This window comes from Calidris pugnax, unplaced genomic scaffold (genome assembly GCF_001431845.1).
Source record: "Calidris pugnax isolate Ruff unplaced genomic scaffold, ASM143184v1 scaffold132, whole genome shotgun sequence".
Classification (NCBI taxonomy): Eukaryota; Metazoa; Chordata; class Aves; order Charadriiformes; family Scolopacidae; genus Calidris; species Calidris pugnax.
Genome location: NW_015090910.1, coordinates 2,177,519 through 2,200,568, shown reverse-complemented (window position 1 = coordinate 2,200,568; position 23,050 = coordinate 2,177,519). Strand labels below are relative to the sequence as shown.

General features: G+C 49.0%; 1 protein-coding gene across 1 annotated transcript in view; it reads left to right on the top strand.

The window, feature by feature from the left end:
* The first annotated feature begins 10,624 nt into the window (after positions 1–10,624).
* The window catches only part of CD109 (CD109 molecule), a 96,960-nt gene continuing 84,534 nt past the window's right edge, over positions 10,625–23,050 (top strand). The window contains exons 1-2 of the mRNA XM_014949306.1: positions 10,625–10,808; positions 14,789–15,001. Of these exons, the coding sequence (XP_014804792.1) occupies positions 10,625–10,808; positions 14,789–15,001 (397 nt within the window). The remainder of the gene's footprint in view (positions 10,809–14,788; positions 15,002–23,050) is intronic.

Here is a 23,050-nt window from a genome sequence, read left to right as displayed (position 1 = left end):
GCCGGTCATGTGACGGGCGGGCGCCGGAGGGCGGAAGCGGCCTCAGCCGCCGCCTGGCGCCGCGCCCCGCCCGCCCCCGGCGGCCATCTTTGGTGAGGGCAGCGGGGCGGGGCGGGCACCGGGACGGAGGGGAGACGGGCACACTGACAGGGGACAGACTGACAGACGGGCACACTGAGTGAATGAGGGACACACGGACAGAGGGACACACTGACTGAGTGAGGGACACACTGACAGAGGACAGACTGACAGACGGACACACTGACTGACTGAGGGGCACACTGACAAAGGACAGACAGATGGACACACTGACGGGACACTGACAGGACAGACTGACAGATGGACACACTGTTTGACTGAAGGACACACTGATAGAGGACACACTGACAAACGGGCACACCAGCAGACGGCCGGACTGCAGGAGTTGCTGTGCAGCCTGTCCCGACTGCTTTGGGAAAAGTTCCTCCTTTTTAGGACAAATCTCCTCAGGGAAATCACGCCTTCCCTTCCCCAGGCTGCCTGCCACTTCTGTGGCAACCGGGATGAAATCACAGAATGGTCTGGGATGGAAGGGACCTTTCAGATCATGGAGTCCAACCATCAACCCAACACTGCCCAAACCCACCACTGACCCACATCCCTCAGCACCATGGCTGCCCAGCTTTTAAATCCCTCCAGGGATGGTGACTCCACCACTGCCCTGGGCAGCATCTTCCAGGGCTTCACAGCCCTTTCAGTGTAAATATTTCCCCCAATATCCAATCTGAACCTCCCCTGGTGCAACTTGAGGCCGTTTCCTCTTGTCCCATCGCCTGTTCCTTTGGAGAAGAGACCGACCCCCCCTGGCTACACCCTCCTTTCAGGGAGTTGGAGAGAGCGAGAAGAGGTGCTCCAGCACCTCAATGTCTTTTTTGTGGTGAGGAGCCCAAAACTGGACACAGCCCTCGAGGTGGGGCCTCACCAGTGCCCAGTAAAGAGGGACGGTCACCTCCTGAGTCCTACTCACCACACTGTTCCTGACACAGGCCAGGATGCTGGTGACCTTCTTGACCACCTGGGCACACTGCTGGATCATTATTAAGCCACTGTCAACCAACACCCCCAGGTCCTTTTCACCCTGGCAGCTCCAGCCACCCTTCCCCCAGCATGGAGCATCCATGGGGTTGGTGTGACCCAAGGGCAGGACCTGGCACTTGGCCTTGGTGACCCTCATACCTCCAGCCTCTCCAGGTCTCTCTGCAGAGCCTTCCTGCCCTCCAGCAGATCAACACCCCCACCCAACTTGGTGTCCTCTGCGAACTGACCGAGGGTGCACTCGACCCCTTGTCCAGGTGGTCTGTAAGGTTATTTAAGAGAACTGGTCCCAGCACAGCGCCTTGGGGAACACCATGCCTGTAACCTCTGTAACCTCTGTAACCAACCACTGTAACCTGTAACCTCTGTAACCACTGAGATGCCCAGTTACCTGAGCACTATGACAACAATAAACTGCAGTAACTGCAGCACAGGATCTTTTCCATCTGTGTGCAGTGCCTGATTCCTGGAGAGAAGCCTAGAGATGCACCACTATACATGAGTAAGCACCACAGCATATGGAACAGAGCTTTTCCTCAGAATCAAAGGTTTTCAGCGTCAGTCAAAGCTAACAACAGGGTAGAGGTCCTTACATTGGACAGGCTCTTCTAAAGGAACCTCCCCCTGCTCTCCTGAGCCCTGGCCAGGACTGAGTGCTGAGTCACTTTGATGATGCCTTGGCTCTGCTGGATGCCTGTGCCATCATCCCGATGTGTAAATATCTGCCTGGAAAATTGTGCATACGGGAAAATGGAGGAATGTAAAAGATTCCTGGCAGCGTATTGGGCTGTATCTTTTCACACAAGGCAGATGTACTGAGTTTGTGAGTACCGGTAGGATGACTGGGACTGTGTGCTGGTCATGCAGCATGACATCTATGGAACATGGGAAGCAAACCAGGGCTCTGCTCTGGTCCTGAAATTTAGCCTAAGGGCATCCTCTGAGAGTCCAACTTACCTGGAGGTCACTCTTACAGCCAAAATTACAGAAGGAAACCCGATTGCTTTGCTCTGACACAGCGCACATCAAATGCAGTTTGCGATGTTTAATGAGAAGTGGGGGTTTGGTTTGTGGTACTTGAGGACTGTAGCTCTGCAGTCCTGTACACACCACCAGAGAGAGACCCCCATGTGCCAGCACCCAGCCCAGGAGGTCTGGGGGTGCACGGGCCGGGACTGATGTGTTGTATGGGGTGGGGAGTATCATCCCTTCCATCCACGGGCTGAACCCCATGCTCTCACCAGACACCCCTCATCATAACGCGGGAGCACGTGGGCTTCATGGCCTGCAGCCATCCACAAAGCATTCCCTAGGCTTCCTCTTTTTTTTACCTCTAATTTCTTCTCTCTAAGGCAAATTCTATCTTAAATCTACCGACACGCTGGGTGTGAGATAATGCCAACAAACCTTGCAATAGCGAGGAACGTGGATTTCTCAGCCCTGCTGCCTCCTTCTCCCGTCTTGCAGACCCTGACTGGTGAGGGTATCTGCCTCCCTTAGCGACACGCTGCACCAAAGGCAGCTTGATCGCAAGGCTGCAGTGCCCGAGTCAAGAAGCCATACCCATAAATGCAGATTTCGGAGTGTGTGAGGAGCACTGACCTTTCCACAACAGATAAGAACACCAGTCCTTACTGCCTGGAGGCTGGCTTTGTAATCAGCAGCATGTACATGGGTGGGTTTATGTATAGGTGTATGTAGACCAGGCAACGCTGGTTGTCACCTGTGCTCTGTTCCTCCAGGCTGTGGGTCATACTTGTAACCCAGTCCTGATGGGAAGTATTTAAAGCATTTTCTGTCTTAATTTATTTTTACTTCTGAAAAGGACTGTTGTTTGCATTCAACCTGTTGCTTTCAGTGCTGTGCTCTGCGCGAGGCTGAGGAGTTGGGGGCATCTCAGCACCCCGCTGCCCTTGGCATCCAGAGAACAGCAAAGGTTTGCACTCCCTTCCTTAAATCCCACCCATGTTACACGTAATCGAGCAAAAAACAGGCACCGCAGCACATCTCAGGCAGAGCAGCAGATGGCTCTCTCTCCTCTGAAGTCCAGTTGGGAGAAGAACTCTCGCAGAGTGCCTGGTCTGAGAGAAACTCCAGCTTGTTCCCTCCAGGGCCAGGGCTCCTCGGGGTGAGCTCTCATTCAGCTGGACAGACGGGGTACCACCGTGATGATACAGGGAGATGTCTGTGCTTTATTTCATGTTTTAAACTGTTTAACGCTACCAGTGCTAAGAAACAGCCCTCAACCCTAAATGTTGAGGGTTGCCAGGGGAGGTTTAGGATGGTTATAGGGAAAAATTTCTGCACTGAAAGGATTGTCAAGCCTTGGACGAGGCTGCCCAGGGCAGTGGTGGAGTCACCATCCCTGGAGGGATTTAAAAGCCAGGCAGATGTGGTGCTGAGGGACATGGGTCAGTGATGGGTTTGTCAGTGTTGGGGTGATGGTTGGACTTGGTGATCTGAAAGGTCCCTTCCAACCTGGGAAACTCCATGATTCCATGAAGAAGGAGGCCTGGAAAAATACATCAGTGGTGCTAACCGAAGTCACAGAATTGCCTCACGGAGCAAGGTGATGTCTCTTCTGTTAGGTTATCAAATTTTATATAAGATATAATTTAAAAGTAATTTTTTTCTGGTTTCCCACATGATTTATCTGTCTTTTTAATTATTATTATTACCAGATACCAATACTTATTTATGCCTTTTTCAAGAATTTGAGTTTTGGAGTCTTGTTTTTCAAGATAAACAGGAGAGCAGAGCAGAGAAATACAGCTCCTACTCACAATATAAGAATCATCTGGTTATTCTTAAATAACTGGAAATAACATAAGCAGAGTTCAATGAGTGAAGATTGAAATATCCACTTTAAAATTTGTGTAAGTCTCCTTATATGCAGTGCATTATACAGCATTTTTATGTTGTTAGAGCCTAACAAAGAGATTCATGCTTTAGAGCGATAATTTACCAAATGGAGGAATATAAAGTTAAGGTATCAGATCATAGGGACAAGAAAATTAGATGTGTGTATGCATCCAAGTAAAAAACTTCTCCGGTTTCCCACAAGATCGCAAGTTGCAGTCAGAAAGGACAATAACTAGGCTGCCTTGAACTATGGAGTCCTGCTGCAGGGCTGAATAGAGTCATCACTAAATCATGCATAAGGTGATGCTGACCAGATCAGAAGGGCTTGGTGTGACTCTGGCAGTACAATGTGTTTGCTTTCATCTGGAAATTCTCTGTCTGCTGCAAACGCCTCGGGGCTTCCCGTTGCCGCGAACATTGTGGGTTTGTGTCGGAGGGGAAAGGTTCATCATGCCCACTCTTCTCAGCATTTCTTATCAGAGGCACTTCACGCAGTTCAGTTTCTGGTGTTGGCCAGGGCAGCAGGAAGACCAGGACTTTCCCTGGCTGGCAGCACGGCTTTCACGTGGAAGAATGGCAGCACTGAATCTTAGAAATGCTGATACGTGCTAACTTGCATTGTGCATAATAGGTGAGAGATACTGAAAAATCACAGAATCATGGAGTGGTTAGAGGTGGAAAGGACCTTAAAGATCATCCAGTGCCAACCCCCTGCCCTGGGCAGGGACACCTCCCATCAGCCCAGGTTGCTCCAAGCCCCATCCAGCCTGGCCTTGAACCCCTCCAGGGATGGGGCAGCCACAGCTTCTCTGGGCAACCTGGGCCAGGCTCTCACTACCCTCACAGCAAAAAAGTTCTTTCTGGTATCTGACCTAAATCTCCCCTCTTTCAGTTTAAAACCATTACCCCTTGTCCTATCACTACAGGCCCTGATAAAGAATCCTTCTCAAATACATTTGTCAATAACTAAATAATTTTTGCAGAGATCTCAGAAAGCTGGATGGAACCCGTCAGGCAGGACAGGATAATGTGCCTTTTTGTGCTCAAGGAAGACACTATTCCCGTTAAGGTAAGAACCTGTGAATTAGGTACTTAATAACTGGTAGTCTGTTGCATAACAGTGAATCCAGGAAACCTGAACATGTGGGTGGCAGTGTGAGACCCCTCAGAGTGCCTGGGGAAATACACAGTGACTTGACCAGTTCTTACCAGCAGGTGTCTGAGGAAGACGTTAAGTCGGAAGATTCTCAGATGTTTGGTATCGAGGTGTGCCGAGCAAAAAGAAACAAAAGTTCTTGCAACAATGAAGATGCTTCTCCTTTGATGTTTATTTGGAAAATGTTGAATTTTGAAAGAGTAAATGTGGTGTCTTTTCACTAAAGCCATTTGTTTCATTTTTTTCCCAAAATTATGTCTCTAATTTGTCACTCTCCGCTCCAAAATTAAGCCTAGGTTTATGATAGTTATAATACTTTCATAAGAGAATCAATCTGGTTTTTGTTTTGCAAATATTGGCAGCTATCCCCAGCTGTTACATCTATAGGATGTACACAAAAACTTTACATAAAAATAAAGTAGAACAACTGCAAACCAAGAAATAAAGAGGGAAAGGAAGAGAGAGAAGGAGGGAGAAGGATAAAAGGAGATGGGTCCCATTCAGTGAAGTTCCAAGAAGCTGAACCTGTTGTCCAGCAGTGCTCATGCTGTCTCAGAGGAGTCACCTGCAACTGAGGACTTTCATAACTTCTATATGTTCTTTAAATACCCTACAGGCATTCCTACAGGCATTTTTCCTTCTATTTGCTGGGGAGCATCAAGCCTCAAGAGCTGGATTTTTTAAAGACAGATGTGAAGTATATCTATAGTTTATTTGTGACCCATGCCAGGGAGCAAACCTTGGCTTGACTGGATGTCAACACACCTTGCTCAGGGTCACCCTTGGGACAGTCTGGCCACGGACACACCGAATCTCAGCCGGATGGAATCCTGCCCTGATGCCTGTCACATAATCCTTGTTCCTGCTGGCTCGGAGCTCTTTCCAGAGTGTCCCCCACACCGTCCTGCCATACCCCACCGACAGCTGCCACCGCGCTGGCACGCACTCCTCACACCGCCGCTCATTGTTATTGTGCTACTCAGTGTCTGAGAGCTGCTTGTCCTGCTGTCACAATTTCTGCTTACCACAGAAAAGGAATCGAGGCAATAATCATTCAAATAGCAGCCTGGCTGTGGGTTACATTATTTCAATTAAATTCAATTAATTCAATATAAAATATATATGAATGTTGCAGCTAAGCGTAAGTGAAGTGCAGTTGGAAAACTTTAACAGCTCTGTTTCAGACATGGTTAAGAATGAAATTGCAAATTCCCGAGATCTGTAGCATCTCACCATCAGGTTTTGCGGTCTCAGTCCTTGGAGGTTTTCAGGATCTTTCTGGCTAAAGCCCCGAGTAACCTTGTCTGACCCTGCTTTGAGCAGCAGCCTGCATTAGATGAGCTCCCCAGCTCTTTGCCCTGCCTGTCCCTGTGGTACTGTGATCCTGCGACCCTCTCGGAGTGAACAACATCACCTGCACTGGGTGTTTTAAATATAGTTTGTTGGGGTTTGTTGTTTTTTTTTTAATATTCAAACTAAATTACTGCTAAGGAACAAAATGAGAAGAAAAGAAGAAACTCCCAGAACTGCTGTTAGCGGTCAGAAAAATCACAGGGTGAATCTTTAGCCCAAAATCTTGGCTAGGAGGCCTTAGGAAGCTGTCCAGTATAGGACATATTTCAGACGTGTGACAGCAGTTTCCAAATATTCGGTTGCTGCAGTAAGGGTTGGAAAGATGAAGCTTTTGGGTCCACACCCTCTTCATTTAAATAAACAGGACTGACTGCGGCTGTGGGTGGTTGGCAATGCAACAGTCACTTTTTGATCAGGGTGAATGAGTATCCTATGGTGACATTACTCAGGAGCTAAGTTTATTTAGTCCTTGGCTTATTTTGTGACTTGAAACATGAAACCGTTACTCAGGTTCTTCTGAATCACAGAGGTGGGACTCCTCACCCTCCCTCCTCTGCTGCAGGCACTATGTGGTAAGAGTGAGTCCTCAGGGAGAGACAACTGGTATTTACCTGTCTCTAAAGTAAACACAAAGTTCTGGGCAAGCTTTATAAACAGCGCGAGTGTATTTTCTTTTAAAACCATTCTTAATCCTTTCTGCCTATAGAAGCCCTTTTAGCTCCTAGGGAAACTGATTCTGTGAGAGACAACTTGTGTAACGTGAGGTTGACTCTGGTGTTGTCGACTGTCAAATGGATGTCATCGGAAACAGGATGGAGATTCTGAGGAGTTTTACCTACATAATTCACGTCTGCCTGCCGCTGCTCCAAATAACTGCTGCTGCTTGATACCACGGGGGAGGTGGTTGGAAAGTAAAGGGTTTTTTTTCCTCTTTTTTTTTTTTCTTTAGATTTTGCTCCAAATAACTGCTGCTGCTTGATACCATGGGGGAGGTGGTTGGAAAGTAAAGGGGTTTTTTTCCTCATTTTTTTTTCTAGATTTAAAAAAAAAAAAAACCAAGCTAAACTTAACTATGGTCACAATTTTAGCTTTTGAACAATTTCCCAGCAGAAAGTTTGGTTTCCATTTTTAGAAGGAAAAATCCAACCTGTCCTGCAAGAGATCACATCCTATGAAAACGTTTCATTTTAACAACTACTTCTAATTTAGTCTTCTTTTTTTTCTGGCGTTGACCTTTTCTGGACATGCCGAGATGGAGGAAACCAGGACTGAAATAGTACAGTCTCTGCCACTGTTAGGTGCTGTGCTTTCCCTCTTGTCCGTTCTGTTCCATTTCCTTGGGAGCAGATCCCCGGGATACGTTCATCTCTCGCTGGCTCATTTTGGTCCCTCAGCTCAAGAGCAACCTCGTGGATTTTCACCCAGCTGCCTGGAGGTGCCTTCTGTGTGCCATGGGGTGCAGAATTTCAGCACGCTGTCCCTCTCTTTAGCCTGATTCTATGGTGCAGAGGTTGGAAAAAGCATTCAGGTTTGATGGGAAGCCGTGAGAAGCAGCAGCTTTCCCTGGCAGCGTGCTGGGGAAGAAACCCCTCTTGATGCTGTGTGCCACTTTGCACATTTGCAGTTGGTTGACTTTAATTCTGGACTGCTGGTTCTTTTTCACACTTTTCTGCCATATTTTGGCACCTGTTGCTTTCTTCCCACGAAGGTGTCGTGGAGGCTGCTCTCTTTAGTCTCACAGAATCACAGAATCTTCTAGGTTGGAAGGGACCTTAAAGATCATCTTATCCAACCGTCAACCTAACTGACAAAAATAGACACCCACACAACAAACAAGAAGCATCACCATCACTAACCCATACCTCCCAGCACTACATCAACCTGTCTTTTGAACACCTCCAGGGATGGGGCCTCAACCAGCTCCCCTGTCTCTCAGTTTAAGGCGCTGTCTCCACTCCTCAACTTACTTCTTTAGAAAATGTAGGGAATTGGGTTTGTCTGCGCGAGGGATTGCTCTCAGGCCGGGCTGCTTTTGCAAGGAAGCTGCCTCTGCCTCCAGGGACCCACTGCTCTATAAAACAGCCTGCTGTACTAACATCCCCTTCTCATGGGTGGGTGAAGGTCGTAAATAGCTATCCATCCCAGAAACACACACTCATTGAAAAATCTGCCAGTTTTTCTGCACTTAACTAGAAGTGAAGTGACAAGGTACGAATGCATGCACTTCAGAGAAACTGCTCTATGGCACGATGGAAACACTGCCTTTAGAAACTCCCCTTTCTAAAAGCTGGCATTTGAATTTACAGTTTAATTATAAGCTATAGTTTAAGATAATTGAGTCCCCAGGGAATTCTCACCTTCTTTAAAATGAAAAACTGTTAATGCACACTAAATTGTTTAATGAAAATGATTTTTTTCTTGGCCATTTCAGCAGTATTTGCGGCGAGGAAGGGTCGCACTGACCTTTTGAAAGCCCTCAGAGAGCAAAGGGAATAAGGACGGCTAAGATCAAATGATTAATGAATCCTGGTAAATGGAATTCCATCACATATGATTGTAACAAATACTGCCCTGGGACAACAGGTTTTTGAGGACAAACTGTCATCGTTTGTCGAAATTTTTTTACTTTTTCTCACTTTCATGAAAATAGTACGTTGGTACCTGTTTAAACATGCCCCAACTGTATGGGTGAATGTTTTACAAGCAGAGACAAATGCTAAAATAAAATAAAATTAAGGCGTAACTTCTCCTTTGTGATAAGAAAGGACATTATATGAACCTGCTTCTGAAATGTTCTGCTCATAGGTATCTGATAAGATACAGCACATCAATCAAAGTTATAATAATGCAAGAAAACTCAGTTCTTCAGATCAAAGTGGCAGAGATTTGAGGGAGGTGGAGGACACAATTTTGGGTCCTGACCTCACTGAAGGCAATGGTTTCAGTGCCGGTGAGTTCTGTAAAGCCAAGGGTCTACTCTGAGGACACCTGCAGCAGAAATCAGAACATTCAGCTGCACATGAAAGCCTGCTGTGGATAGTAACATCAGGAACAAAAACATGGGGTCATTCTGCAGTAATTCATTGTGGTCCTGCGAGAACCCTTTCTTTCTGAATCTCACTTCTAAAAGTGAATCTCTCAAAACCCCATGAAGCCTTAAGCATGATGTCCTTCTACATTTGGTGTGTTTCCAACAAGACAGTACTTTACTTTGCTGGGTTATTTCAAAACACACATATAATAATGCATATAGTACAATAATACACTATTTACACATTTGACCCCATTAATTTGTGTGGGTATGCTTAAAATGTGTACAGGTATTTTAATGATAAAAATTAAAATATTATGAAAATATAAACATATAATTCCAAGGTAATAAGCTCTTCCTATGCTATACTAACAACGAAGGAGCTTTTCTCCTATTTGGACATTGTTTGCTTGTTCTTACACCAGCCTTTGAACAAATAGAAACAAAAGCTGATACCTTCAAACCAGCCCTGATCCAAAGCTTGTCAAAATGAATGTCTGTCTTTAGGTTTGATCCATTAATTGCTCAATGAGAACACGTAAGCTATGGACATCTTATGTGTTCTGGTGACAAGAAGATGTGTTTCAAATACTCGCCTTGAGTCCCTGTTTAGACATTTAATAGAAATTGATGCTTTTAGGATGGGATTCACTTGATTCGTTTGGAAGGCCGCTTCTGAATGTCTGATCGTTCAAGTGTTGGTATCTTAATGAGTCGTATAAATCTGCTCTGAAAAGTGTCCGCTTCCCTCCATCATCTATCCAGTGACTGCAAAGAAGTAATTGTAGAAGACTGCAGGGTCCGCATCTACCCAGGTGAATCTACCCCCTCTGCCTGGAGCAACAGTTCAAGTTGGAAGTGAATTTGCAAATAACATTATTTACTAAGAGAGATGTCTTCAGGTGCCAGGAACAAAAGATCTTAATCGTAATGTAGGCCAGATTTTCGTGGAACTCCACCCTGGTAGCTCAGGGCGAGTTTCAGTGCTTGGCACACCCTCCCTCAGCCTAATGTAAAACGTTTCGACAGAGTCCGTCATTGGAACCAGCATCAGGGGTGGTGTCTTCTGGGAGAGCTTTCTGTCCTACCATCCTGTCAGGACTTTCTGGCAAATGCCAGTTCTTTGGGCTTACATCCAAGCCAGGACCATGCCCTCCTACTACCACAGGATCTCCTGCTACCATGGGATCTCCTACTACCATGGGATGTCCTACTACCATGGGATATCCTACTACCACGGGATCTCCTGCTACCACGGGATCTCCTACTACCATGGGATCTCCTGCTACCACGGGATCTCCTGCTACCACCCACCTATTTTTAGTATTCACTGTAATTGTGCTCCACTCACTACAAGTGATAAGACTTTTACTTCCTTCCTAGTTCCACGAGCTGCTGAATCACGGTTTCTGCTAGGACCTCATCCAAAGCCTACTGAGATTAATTAAAAGATTTATCCGTCCCCTAAATGAGCTTTGTTGCAGGCCCTGAGCTCAGTGATGCGTAAGGCAAACCGGCTGAGCTCGGGAGGAGACAGGATATTGTGCTGGAAAGAGACTGTAGTGATCCTCTAGTTCAAATTTCCACATGGCATAGCTCTTCAGATTTCCCCGAAATTTGCCTCATTCCGTGGAAAGAGCCTCTGTTTGTAGCACAGCCTGGGCGAGCGCCTGCTGCATCCACGGGGTGTCTGAGCAGCCAAGTTCTCCCTTGATGCTAAAAGCAGGATGGGGGAATTGACCGTCCAAATCAAGCAGGTTTTGACTCGGCGGAGATTTTGTCCTGGTATTTCAGCTACCCCAGTGCTCAGGTTTTCACATTTACCAGAGGGTACTGTCATCTACTTGTGACATTGGAAAAGCAGCCCTTGCTGTGCAGGCGTGTGTTTCCAGCCAGCCCTGACACAAGCAGCAGTGCACGCCCCCACCCTCCCCATTTACCCAGAAGGTGCTTCCCAGAACCGTTCAGGAGCTATTCCAGAGCTCTGGATTGACTTTCACACATCTTCACTGCCTGTACCCAGGCTGCAGCTCCGAGGTGTGTTTCCAGCTGGTGCTGGTACATATATCCTGGCTAGACTCAACGCCGGTGTTCAGGCGCAGGGAGCAGCGTAGCTGTGAGGCCAGTGCCAGAGATGATTTTTGCAGCCTTTGCAGGCTCTGGTTGTAAAAGCCCATGAAGGATTAGCAAAATTAAAAAGTTCCTGGGGAGCAGTGAAGGTGGGAAAAGTGGGATTTTCCTTATGGTGACATATCACAGATGGGTGTTAAACTTGAGGCTGGTAGTACTTGCTTAGCTCAGAGAGGTGAGAGTTGAATGGTGAGGGATTTTTCAGCCTGCTGCCCTGGCCAGCACGCAGAACCCAGTCATAACCTGGGTTTTACTTTGGGATTTACCCCCAAACTGTGTCTCCAGAGCATCCCCTTCACTGGCTCAGGGCAGTTGAAGAGGCTTCTCTTACTTCCTGCTATAGGAGTTCTTTGTTGGTGTTATTGTAGAAGAAGAGATCAAATAGATATTCAAAAGTATCTTTAAATAGCAAGCCTTTAGGAAAAACCCAAAAGGGAAGAGGGAGTCCACGACACTGCTGCCCAATGGGCAAAATCTGTGACATTTGCAAATGTATTTGCAAGTGCTTTCCCTAATGGACTTTTGGTCTACATCCATGCTAATGAGTTAATCGGTGCCAGCAAATGTTCTTGTGCCTGGGAGCTGATTGTCCCTGCCCTCAGGCTGACCTCGGCATGGCTCTGCCCCGGCCAGTGCTCCCTGGCATGGGAGGTGTGCTTGGGGGGCAGCACGGACCCTACCCCATAGAAGGTTTGGGTATGGCCCCCACATTTTGGAGAATGAGGGAGGTGATTGGTAGTGAGAGGAGTGGTGGTGTGCCAGTGCCAGGGACTGGAGAAACGTGTGCTATGAGGAGCTTTGCCCCCCGAGGCCGGGGCACTGGGGGGGAAGTGATTTTCCCCACTATCTCCAAGAAAAGCAGTGGAAGTGACTGTTCATCTTCCCTGCCCGTTTCTCACAAGCAGCGAGTTAAGGGCTTGCAAATAACAGCAGCAAACACCCCCCTAACACCCCACCCCCCACTTTTCCTCACTGTGCACCTTTTGTGGTGGTTGAGTCCACCACCAGGATGGAGTCACCATCCCTGGATGTGTTTAAGAGCCGTGTTGGGGGATACGGTGTAGGGGAGAACTTTGTAGAGTGGGGTAGATGGTTGAACTCAACGATCCCAAGGGTCTCTTCCAACCTAGATGGTTCTATGATTTTTTGGCAGGTGAGGAGTGGCTGAGAGTGACCATCAGGCACCAGGATACACCCTGCACAGGATATACCCTCCCTCTGGTCACCACAGCCACCCACACCCCCCAGAGAGCCAGCAGAGGTGTGAAAACATAGAGAAGCAAATCTAAAAGAGGTGAAGAGGTGGTGTGCACTCTATAACTACCTGAGGGGGGGCATAGAGAAGCGGGGGTTGGTCTTGTCTCCCAAGTCACAGGAGATAGGACAAGGGGAAATGGCCTCCAGTGGCACCAGGGGAGGTTTAGATGGGAGATTAGGAAACATTTCGTCATGGAAGGGGTTATCCAGCATTGGAATGGGCTGCCCAGGGAAGGGGTTGAGGCACCATCCCTGGAGTTGTTCAAAAGACGGGTTGACATGGTCCTCAGGAATATGGTTTAGTGATATTTTTATTGCTTATTTCTTATTTATTTTTTTGTCAGAGTCAGGTTGAAAGGCTGGACTAGATGATCTTTAAAGTCCCTTCCAACCTCGACGATTGTATGATTCTATGGCTGCCTGGGGTGCTGGTGGAGCACAGGGTGTATGGACACCTACTGACCATACCTGATTTTCATCAGAACAAAACATGGTGCTTCTATTCAGGGCTGTAACCGATGTAACAAAATGTGACCATATTTTGTGGGGGTGACCCAGCACAGAGGTGCCAGCCCAGCGCTTCTGCGGACACAGGACTTCCAAGAACTGGGTGGAATTTCTGAACCTACGAGCCTCATGTGGGGATGAGAGAATTCGGATGAGTCAAATCACCGTGAGGTGTGTCCGGTCTGCACAGTTACACCGGCCCTGCTAAAGGGGCAGAATTTCACTGAATTTCACTGAATTTCACTGAATTTTAGAGTTGGAAGGGACCATAGAGATCATCTAGTCCAACTCCCCTGCTGAGGCAGGATTGCCTAGAGCTAGAGCATGTTACTCAGGAGCATCCAGGCGAGTCTTGAAAATCTCCAAGGAAGGAGACTCTCACCCCAGCTGCTCCAGGGCATTTCTGGGGGGTCTGAAAGTGTTTGAGATGCACCCGTCTGACCTGATTTTGCAGAGGCTGGGCACAGAGGACAGCCCGGAGCCCATTCCCAACTGCCTCACGTTTGAGCAGCTACCAAGGCGCCTCCAGTTTCCTCCAGTTCTCCCGGTTCAGAGCCAGACCCCTTCCCGGCCCGGCCCCGAGCCCCAGCCCCCTGCCGGGGGGGGTCCGGGGGGGCTCCCCGAGCCTCTCCCAGCTCCGCTCCCGGTAACGGCCCGGCGGTACGGGCGGAGAGAGTTCCTCCGGGGATGGGGGGGGGGCGGGATGTAGGACGTTGTGTTCCCCGAGAACCCCCCCCAAGGTGCGGGGTGTCGAGGGGGGCCGAGACGGACCCCGGCTTGTGTGCTAACAGCTGGGGGGATCTTTTGTCCACAACCTGCTCAGGTTTTGCTGGTTAGATCCTTTCTATTCCCATGCCCCTTCCTCCTCCTCCTCCTCCTCTGCAGCTCCGCGGCGGCCGGGTACGCGGGGCCGGGGGCGGGCGGGTCCGCGGGGCGCAGCGCATCCCCTCCCCGCCCGGTGCGGGGGCTGAGCGGGGCTTCCCCGGAGGGTCCGCGGGCGGAGCGGGGCTGCCTTCCCCCGGACGGCTGAGCCGGGGGGCGCTGGGTGGTCCCCGGCGGGTCCTGGGTACCCCCGGCGGACACTGGGTACCCCCGGGCGGGCACTGTGTACCCCCGGCGGGCTCTGGGTGGTCCCTTGCAGGCTCTGGGTACCCCCGGGCGGGCTCTGGGTACCCCTGGCGGGCACTGGGTGGTCCCTTGCGGGCGCTGGGTACCCCCGGGTGGGCTCTGGGTACCCCTGTCAGGCACTGGGTGGTCCCTTGCGGGCTCTGGGTACCCCCGGGCGGGCTCTGGGTACCCCCGGTGGGCTCTGGGTACCCCCGTTGGGCGAGCATCACCTCCAGCCTCCCCAGCGCAGCGCAAGGGAAGGGTTTGCACCTTGTATCCTGCGCCGTTTCTTTGATTTTTTGGGGGGTGGGATTCTCTTTCACTCCCTGCCCTTTCTCCCTCTTGCCCCTTGGGATTTTCCAGCCCGACGTTCCTGGTGGCAGTTCCTTGGAACATCCGTCCCGGAGCGAACCTGAGCGTGGGGGTGGCCCTGCTCCCCGACAGCCCGGCGCAGGTCACCGTCAGGGGAGAGGTGCTCAGGGACAACCAGACCCTCTCGAGCAGGGAGCTGGTCTTCGAGAGAGGTAAGAGAATGGGGCCGGCCGGGCAGGATTTAGGTTTGCCTCCCCTCACAAATATGGTGTTGCTCTCAAAGTGTCACAGTCCCTGAAGGCTACTAAAATAGGAACTTTATTTTCCCGAGTAGGAGTCACTTATGGGAAAACCCTGTCCTCTGCTGGCCCTGCGTGCGGGTGTGCGGCTGAGCGGGATCCCCAGTGGGTGCACGGGGGTGTTAACGTGCCGTACGCTCTGAAAATGATCAGAGAGTGGCTAATGTGATGGCAGCAGGGCTTCTGAGGAGCTGGGAAGTACCAGGAGTCAGTCAATGCTGTGGGGCCACCAAAAAAACAGTGGGAGAGTTGCTATCTTAGAATCACAGAATGGTTTGGGCTGGAAGGGATCTTAAAGCCCATCCAGTGCCACCCCCTGCCCTGGGCAGGGACACCTCCCACCAGACCAGGTTGCTCCAAGCCCCATCCAGCCTGGCCTTGAACCCCTCCAGGGATGGGGCAGCCACAGCTTCTCTGGCCAACCTGGGCCAGGCTCTCACCACCCTCACACCAAAAGTTCTTCCCCACATCTCATCTCAATCTCCCCTCTTTCAGTGTCAAACTCTTCCCCCTCCTCCTAGGGCTCCCCTCCCTCATCCAGAGTCCCTCTCCATTTCTTCCACTATCTATACTGACTTCTATTTCCAGCTTCTCTTCTGCTCAACGTAAAGTTCAGTGAGCCTTGCCTGAGTTTCAGCCTGTCCGTTGTCCTTCCCAGCGTTATAAAACAGACCAGCAACTGGTAATTCCAGGCACAGGAAGATGTATGAAGGTCTGTGTCACAGCACACAGGACGATGCTTGGCACTGGGAGTTCCTCCAGTCAGAGGGAGTGGGGGGAGTTCAGGAGCAGGTACGGACACTGTCAGACTGGATACAGGGAGGGAACAGGAGAAATGCTATCAGAATATACTATACTTGAGGTGCATGAATTTATTGCTAGTTTTTAATCTTTTTTTCTGTCTTTTAAATACGCGTTTGAATTTTCTGAGCTGTTTTACTTGATAAATGCAACAGGAAAAAAAAAAAGAAAGGGTGCTGATCATCTGAGCATTTATTTGTTATTTATTTGTTCTCTGAACAAACACGTAAGCAGAGGCGCTGCGGGCCAGCGAGGGAGTGCCCTGTGACAGAGGGTGCAGTGTTGGAGGAGAGTGTCTGAAGGTGCTACAGGAGGGGTCAGCTCTGAACAGTTACTTGGAGAGAATTTGTCAGAAGAAGACTCTAAAGCTCTAAATTCTTCACTGAAGAACAAAACAACCTCAAGATAAAACACGTAGCAGAAGTGGTGTAGCTGTGTTAGTCTAAGAATGAGGAGGAAGAACTGGGGGGAGGTTTTTTCAGGCCAACTGTTGCAGCCGAAGGAAAAACCCCAGACGTATCTCCGGGCACACAAAATCTTTAAATGACATCATTGCTGCATACATTAGTGCCCAGAAAACATTGCTTTATCTGTCGCTCGGGCCCCTTAGGTTACACGGAGGGGCTGATACAGTGGAATTACTGTTCCTGTGCTGCTCAGGAGTGGGGTGGCTTTTATTGCCCTGTGTCTGTGGGGAATGAGCACGAGGAGAGGGACAGGGTGAGCACGAGGAGAGGGACAGGGTGAGCACGAGGAGAGGGACAGGGTGTATCTGGAGCTGGTGACATCCCGGGAGCTGGAGCTGCCTGCCTGGGGGAGCCTGCACACCCAGCGGCACCGTTGCCTAAGCTGGCTCAATTATGTCCTGTATTTTTCCTTGCATGAGGGCAGCAAAAGCGAGGGATTAACTGCTTTGAGAAACTGATCCGGCTGAAAAACAAAGTTTTTGTTTGTGCTGAGTGTTTTTTCCAGGCAGACGGGTTCCCTGGTTGGGCGTGCAAACGTCTGTGCCGGTGGGACCGAGATGGGTGCAGGGCTGGGGATTTGGGTGCTGGGGACAGAGGGCAGGCTGAGGACACGGGTGCTGTGAGTGCAGCCCAGTGTCTGGGCGTAGGGGCCATCACCTCCCCGTCTGGCAAAGGGCTGCTGCGAGTCCCTGGGGTGAAGGATGGGCTCTGGTTCTCCAGCTCAGCTGGCTATGGTCCATGGACTGCTCCACATTTCTCAGTTAGCTCCTTAATAGGGTCCTGTTGGGTTAGAGGCACAGTTATTTTTTCTTTATCTAACATAACTCTTGCTTTATATAAGAAATAGGGTGCTTGCCCTCTGATGGGTGATAAAACACGCGCTGGTTTAATGTTACTGGCAGGGGAATTTTGATATCTGGGTGATTGTTGGGAAACTGTCCACTAGAGCAAGGCTTTAGCAGCAGAGGTTGGGTCACACCTGTATCGCGCTTTTAATGGAACAGAGGGAAAGAAATATGTTTATCAGTAAATGGGTAGTTTGTGCTCTTTGGAGTGAGGGAGGAAGTGTGCATGCCCATGCAGCTAAACAAGTGCTTCGCTCAATATTCCAGGATCCGAATGTACTGCAGCAGGGGAGGCTGCTGAAGATCAACATTCAATTTCTGTTTACAGAAATTAAATGAATTAGAGTAAATGTAGTGAAAAGGGAGGCACTGAATGTCTGCAGGCAGGATGTTGCTGCTCCAGGTAAACTTCGTGTGAGCGAGTACAACCAAAAAATAAATAAATCTCAGTGCGTCACCGGGAGGGAACAGGTTGCCGTTGTCTGCAGTGAACTCCAGAAACACACAAAGCACGGTCTGAAGCTGTGTCCGTGCCCCGAATCGAGCCTTGACACATTTTCTCTGGGGATGCAGTATTGCATCAGATCCTCCCCCTGATTGGAAGTGGCTGCGAAGGTGACAATGGCTCATGTGCAACCTGAGCTGGTGGGTTTTCTGGGTCAGCAACAACAGCAACAAAAAAGATGGCAATAACAGACAGGCAAGTTAAATTTGATGCATGGGTGGCTTGATTCTCAGTGATTATAGTGAAGGGTGACTCTTGCCATGCATTTTTATCCGGTCCTTGATCACTAAAGGTGTAGTTTGAATTGGCAAGAAGTGTGGTCCTACAGGGTTTGCTACCCGGAGACTGCAGTGTGTGCCAGTGTGTGAGGAACCTTACACCTTAACGGCCAGAGCTTCTCAAAAGTCCCTTTTCCTTGTTGGTGCTAGAATGATTTGGAAGGAGTAAGTACCGTCTAAGTTGAAAACACAAATCAGTTTTAAGAAAAGCTTTCACGTGCAATGAGGTGTCATTTACCCAACTGTGTGAACGCTTTTAATTCTTGAAAATGAGATCTAGTTAGATATTTTGGTGTTTAAGGTACAACATAACGTGTTTAAGGCATGGTGAGTGAGAACTCCCTTGTGAACTGAAGAATCTGGTTTACAAGAGCATGCATAGCTTGGGTTCCCTGTGAGATACTGTATGTATTTATGAATTTGTGTTGCTTTTCTGTACTTCTAGAGAGCAGTAAACATTACTTGTTAACAGAGGTAACGAGCGAGAGCGTGGTGAATGCTCAGGTAGGATTTGCGAAACATGAGAGAGTTTGTGAGAATGTCTGACAAGCTCAGACACGTGGTGATCATCCGTACAGACAGTGGAAAACCTGCTTTTTCCAGAAGGTGTGTTTCGCAGACTTAATAACACGGTTCTGACCACATTTGTGTGTGAAACACTGAAAACCACTGGGAATAGTAAATTGTAAAGTAACAGCTGAATGGGAATGAATGGCCTGGGGATGCCAGTCCCTTTTGGTAACCTTGAGTTGCCTCTGCATACCTTATTCCAGAGTCTGAGAATCAGAGAATTGTCTGGGTTGGAAGGGATCTTTAAGATCATCACTCTGATAAAAACTATCACTAAAGCATGTTTCTAAGCACTATGTCAACCCGGCTTTTAAACACCTCCAGGGATGGTGCCTCAACCACTGCCCTGGGCAGCCCATTCCAAGGCTTCATAACCCTTTACATGTAAACATTTTCCCCAAAATCCATCCTTTCAGGACTGGGGGGAGAGAGAAAAACAAAGTAAAGACTCTGAACTCGGTGAAAAAAAATATGATGCCAGTCAACAACAGGAATTGGGAGGTAAGATGTTATCAGAAACCAGAAGGAAGGGAAGCAAAGGGAGAAAGCTCTTGAGGGATTCATATTAAAGGGATAAGTACACATTACCCTGATGTAGCAGAAGGGTAAGAACTAATGTAACTAAACACGATCTTCTCACTGGCCAAAACCCAACAGAATAAAGGAAAACTGGGTGTATAAAGTGAAAATGAGATCAGATGACAAAGGCTGAGTTTACAGGAGTATCATGGGTGAAAAAGGACAAAACTGGCAAGGCCAAACCGTGAGCAGGAAAGAATCTGAAGGGTAATAAGGCATGATTTTTAAATGTCATATTGACAGCAGGAAAGCTTGCAAAGGGTGTGCCGTGCTGCTTGCTGGGGTGAGGGGCATTGGCCAGCGATGCCAAGGGGCAGCAGGGTTCAGTCTTCAACAGGAGGATCAAGGCCAAACCGTGAGCAGGAAAGAATCTGAAGGGTAATAAGGCATGATTTTTAAATGTCATATTGACAGCAGGAAAGCTTGCAAAGGGTGTGCCGTGCTGCTTCATGGGTGAAAAAGGACAAAACTGGCAAGGCCAAACCGTGAGCAGGAACGAATCTGAAGGGTAATAAGGCATGATTTTTAAATGTCATATTGACAGCAGGAAAGGTAGCAAAGGGTGTGCCGTGCTACTCGCTGGGGTGAGGGGCATTGGCCAGCGATGCCAAGGGGCAGCAGGGTTCAGTCTTCAACAGGAGGATCAACATGGGAAAAAAAGGGTTAAGAATTAAGGCAACAAAAGGGGAGGAACAGGCTAAAGAGTGCTTTGGGAAAGTAGATGTTGATGAAATTGCCTGTAGAATATTTAGAGCATCGACTGAAATAATTTTAGAACTGCTGGTGGAGCTTGGAGGGCGTGAGTGAAGGGAGAGGTTCTGGAAAGCTGAAAACCTGCAAATAAAATGTGTTGCACCACGGGCTGGCGGGGGCTGGAGGTGGAGAAGCAGCGGGATATGGTTCTGTTTTGCCTTTAGTAGGGCTTTTGATGGGCTGGTGTGGCACTCTGGGGACAGCAGGGAGCTCTGGTTAAATGCCGTGGTGGCTGGATGGAAAATCATCTCCACAAAGTAGGTCCAAGTGGTTCACTCTCAGACTGGAAATGGGTTGCCCTGAAACTGTATTGTTCAGCAGGATGGACATGGATGAAAAAGGGAGAACACTTAGGGGATTAGCGAAGGGGAGGCAGGGGTGCTGGGAGGGAGGATTAGGGTTTGAGCTCGTTTTGGCAATACAGGAAATTAATAGGGTGATTCACCAGGGCAACTTGAGAGCTCTGCTCTTGTATAGCAACAAGAGATTTACTCATTCACTGGGTGGGGAACAGAGTGAGGCAGCAGTCCTGCAGGAAAGGGGGGTGTGAGGGGGTGTGTGATGGTTTAAAGGTACAAAAAGGTGAAATTTGTAAGTAATCGGAAAAGAAGGCAGGTGCTGTACTCGAATGTATGCACAGAACCATTTTCTGTAGGCTGTGGGAAAGCATGCTGGTAATCTTCACAGCCCCGGGTAGGCATCCTGGGGAGCACTGATTTGGGGTGCTCTTCCCGCAGGCTGTGAACCAGCTGGAGACATTCCAGGGAGAGCAGAGGGAAAGATCGGAGATCTCCCAGGAGACAAGTTCAAACCAGACAGAAGAAGGTGGGCCTTCACGTGAGATGGAAATAACTTGTGGAACTCCGTGTCCCAGGTGTTGTGGATGGAAAATATGATTGCACAAATCCATGAGATAAAAGTCCGTCAAGGGCTGGTCCAATGTAAAGGCATTAATTTTGGCTTTTCAAGCCCCGAGCCCCTGGGCTGCGAAGGGTACCTGAGTGCCTGGTACTTGGTCTGTTCAGATGTTGGTCCTTGACCATCACTGGAGACAGGCCCTTGGGCTAAACAGACTTGTGGTTTGACCCAAGGAGTCTCTTCTACGTTCTGGGGAGCATCTCAGGAGAGACAGGAGGAACTGGGGTGAAGTGTCTGGAGAAGTGTGCTGTGCGCCTGGTTATATATCTATTTTTATAAAAGGTAGCTTTGGGAAAGGGGTGGGAGCTAACAGTGGGTCTGGAGATGGGTCTCAGATGATGTCCTTAGTGGTGTCTAATTAGAAAGAGACCCATGCTGAAGTGTTGGGGGTTTATAAGCACCCACAGAGGCAGGAGGCAGTTGGGGAATTCAGGGGTCTCCAGTCACACACAGGTGACTTCTCACGAGACTCTTGTGACTCTCTGTGGGTCCCGTGCTCTGCTACCCCTGACTTGTGAAGGCAGAGCTGAGGTTGGGGTTACAGAGCCTGAGGAGCACGTGGTAAGAAGGGGTGCTGGTCACCAAGATTCACTGCCGGCCAAATAATATGTGTGTAGAAAATGTGTGACGGACCCTTTCTCCCCCAGTTCTCCAGTTCCCTGGAGCTGTGAGGTCCAGGTGCTTATTTTGTAAGATTTGGGAATTGCCTTTATTTACAAATGAAGGAAGTTCCTGGTAATATTTTTATATACCTAAATTATTTTGTGATCTGGAAAAAGCTTTGTGGCTTTGTCATCACAGACTCCGAGTGTGTTCCAGAAAGTAGAAGAAAAGCACTATGAAAACAAACCTTCTTTTTTTCACTCCCTCTAAGAGGAAACTTAAAGAGTTCCTGAATGTTTATTTGCAGTGAACGATCTGGAGAGGTGACTTGACTGTGGAATTTTGCTCCAGTGGCAGCAGCTGATGTGATGAGGGTGACCTTAATATCGCCCAGTCTCTGGCACAGACAGGCTGAGCCACGTGTTGTCCCAGTATGATTTCCTGATGTTTAAAGTTGGAATAAAAACTGCAGCTGCTCTAAATCGCAGTGATGGTGGCTTGGTCTGTGTTTATTTCATGGACATCAGAATGGATAATAACGATGGCCAACAGTGCCTTGAAAGCAGGACGTGGAGACGCCTGGGAGTTTGTGTGTTTGGGTACGGCCACCAAGGGAAAACGGAGTGAGTGACATGAATTTCCCAATTTCCCATTTAGTTGAGTAAAAGGCTTAAGTATGAGATTATTCTGAACAGTCTGTGGAGTTTCACAGAGTGGTTCTGACGTCCAGAAAGTTCTCTGTAGAGAAGGCAGCTCTACACAGCCCCACTGCCACCACTTCTGCTACGAGTGAGGTGTTGGAGCATGTCCAGAGAAAGGAAACAGAGCTGGTGAGGGGTCTGGAGATCAAGGAGAAGAGTCTGGAGAACTTCTGAGGAACAGCTGAAGGAGCTGGGGGTGTTCAGCCTGGAGAAATGGAGGCTGAGGGGAGACCTTCTCGCTCTCTCCAACTCCCTGAAAGGAGGGGGTAGCCAGGGGGGGTCGGTCTCTTCTCCCAAGGGACAGGCCATGGGACAAGAGGAAGCGGCCTCAAGTTGTACCAGGGGAGGTTGAGATTGGAGATTAGGAAAAATGTTTACATGGAAAGGGTTATTAAGCCTTGGAATGGGCTGCCCAGGGCAGTGGTTGAGGCACCATCCCTGGAGGTGTTTAAAAGCCAGGTTGACATAGTGCTTAGAGACATGGGTTAGTGATGGTTTTTATCAGAGTGAGGTTGATGGTTGGACTAGATGATCTTAAAAGTCCCTTCCAACCCAGACAATTCTCTGATTCTATGATTTTGTTTTCCTCCCTGGTGTTGCAGGGTCTCAGATAAACCCCCGGGAATTTGCATCGCTGTCTTCTCGGCTGCTCTCTGAGCGCTCGGGTGACACCAGCAATAGCAGCAGAACCCCTACAGTTGGGTGTTCTACCTCAGAAGACTGAGTGGAGAAATCAATGTCCGGATTATGGCCTAGGTCTAAAGGGAAAATAGAAAGGCCAGCCTGCAGGAAGGTTGGTGCTGGCTTGTGGGAGGTACTGTGGATGCTGCAGGGCAGGGGAAGGGGTGCCCAGCATTGGTAGCATCTGCCTGGGGGTGGGAGATGGTGGTTCCCTCAGGGGTGGAGCTGGCAGCGCTGACGGGAGAAGAAGGGCTGAAACAG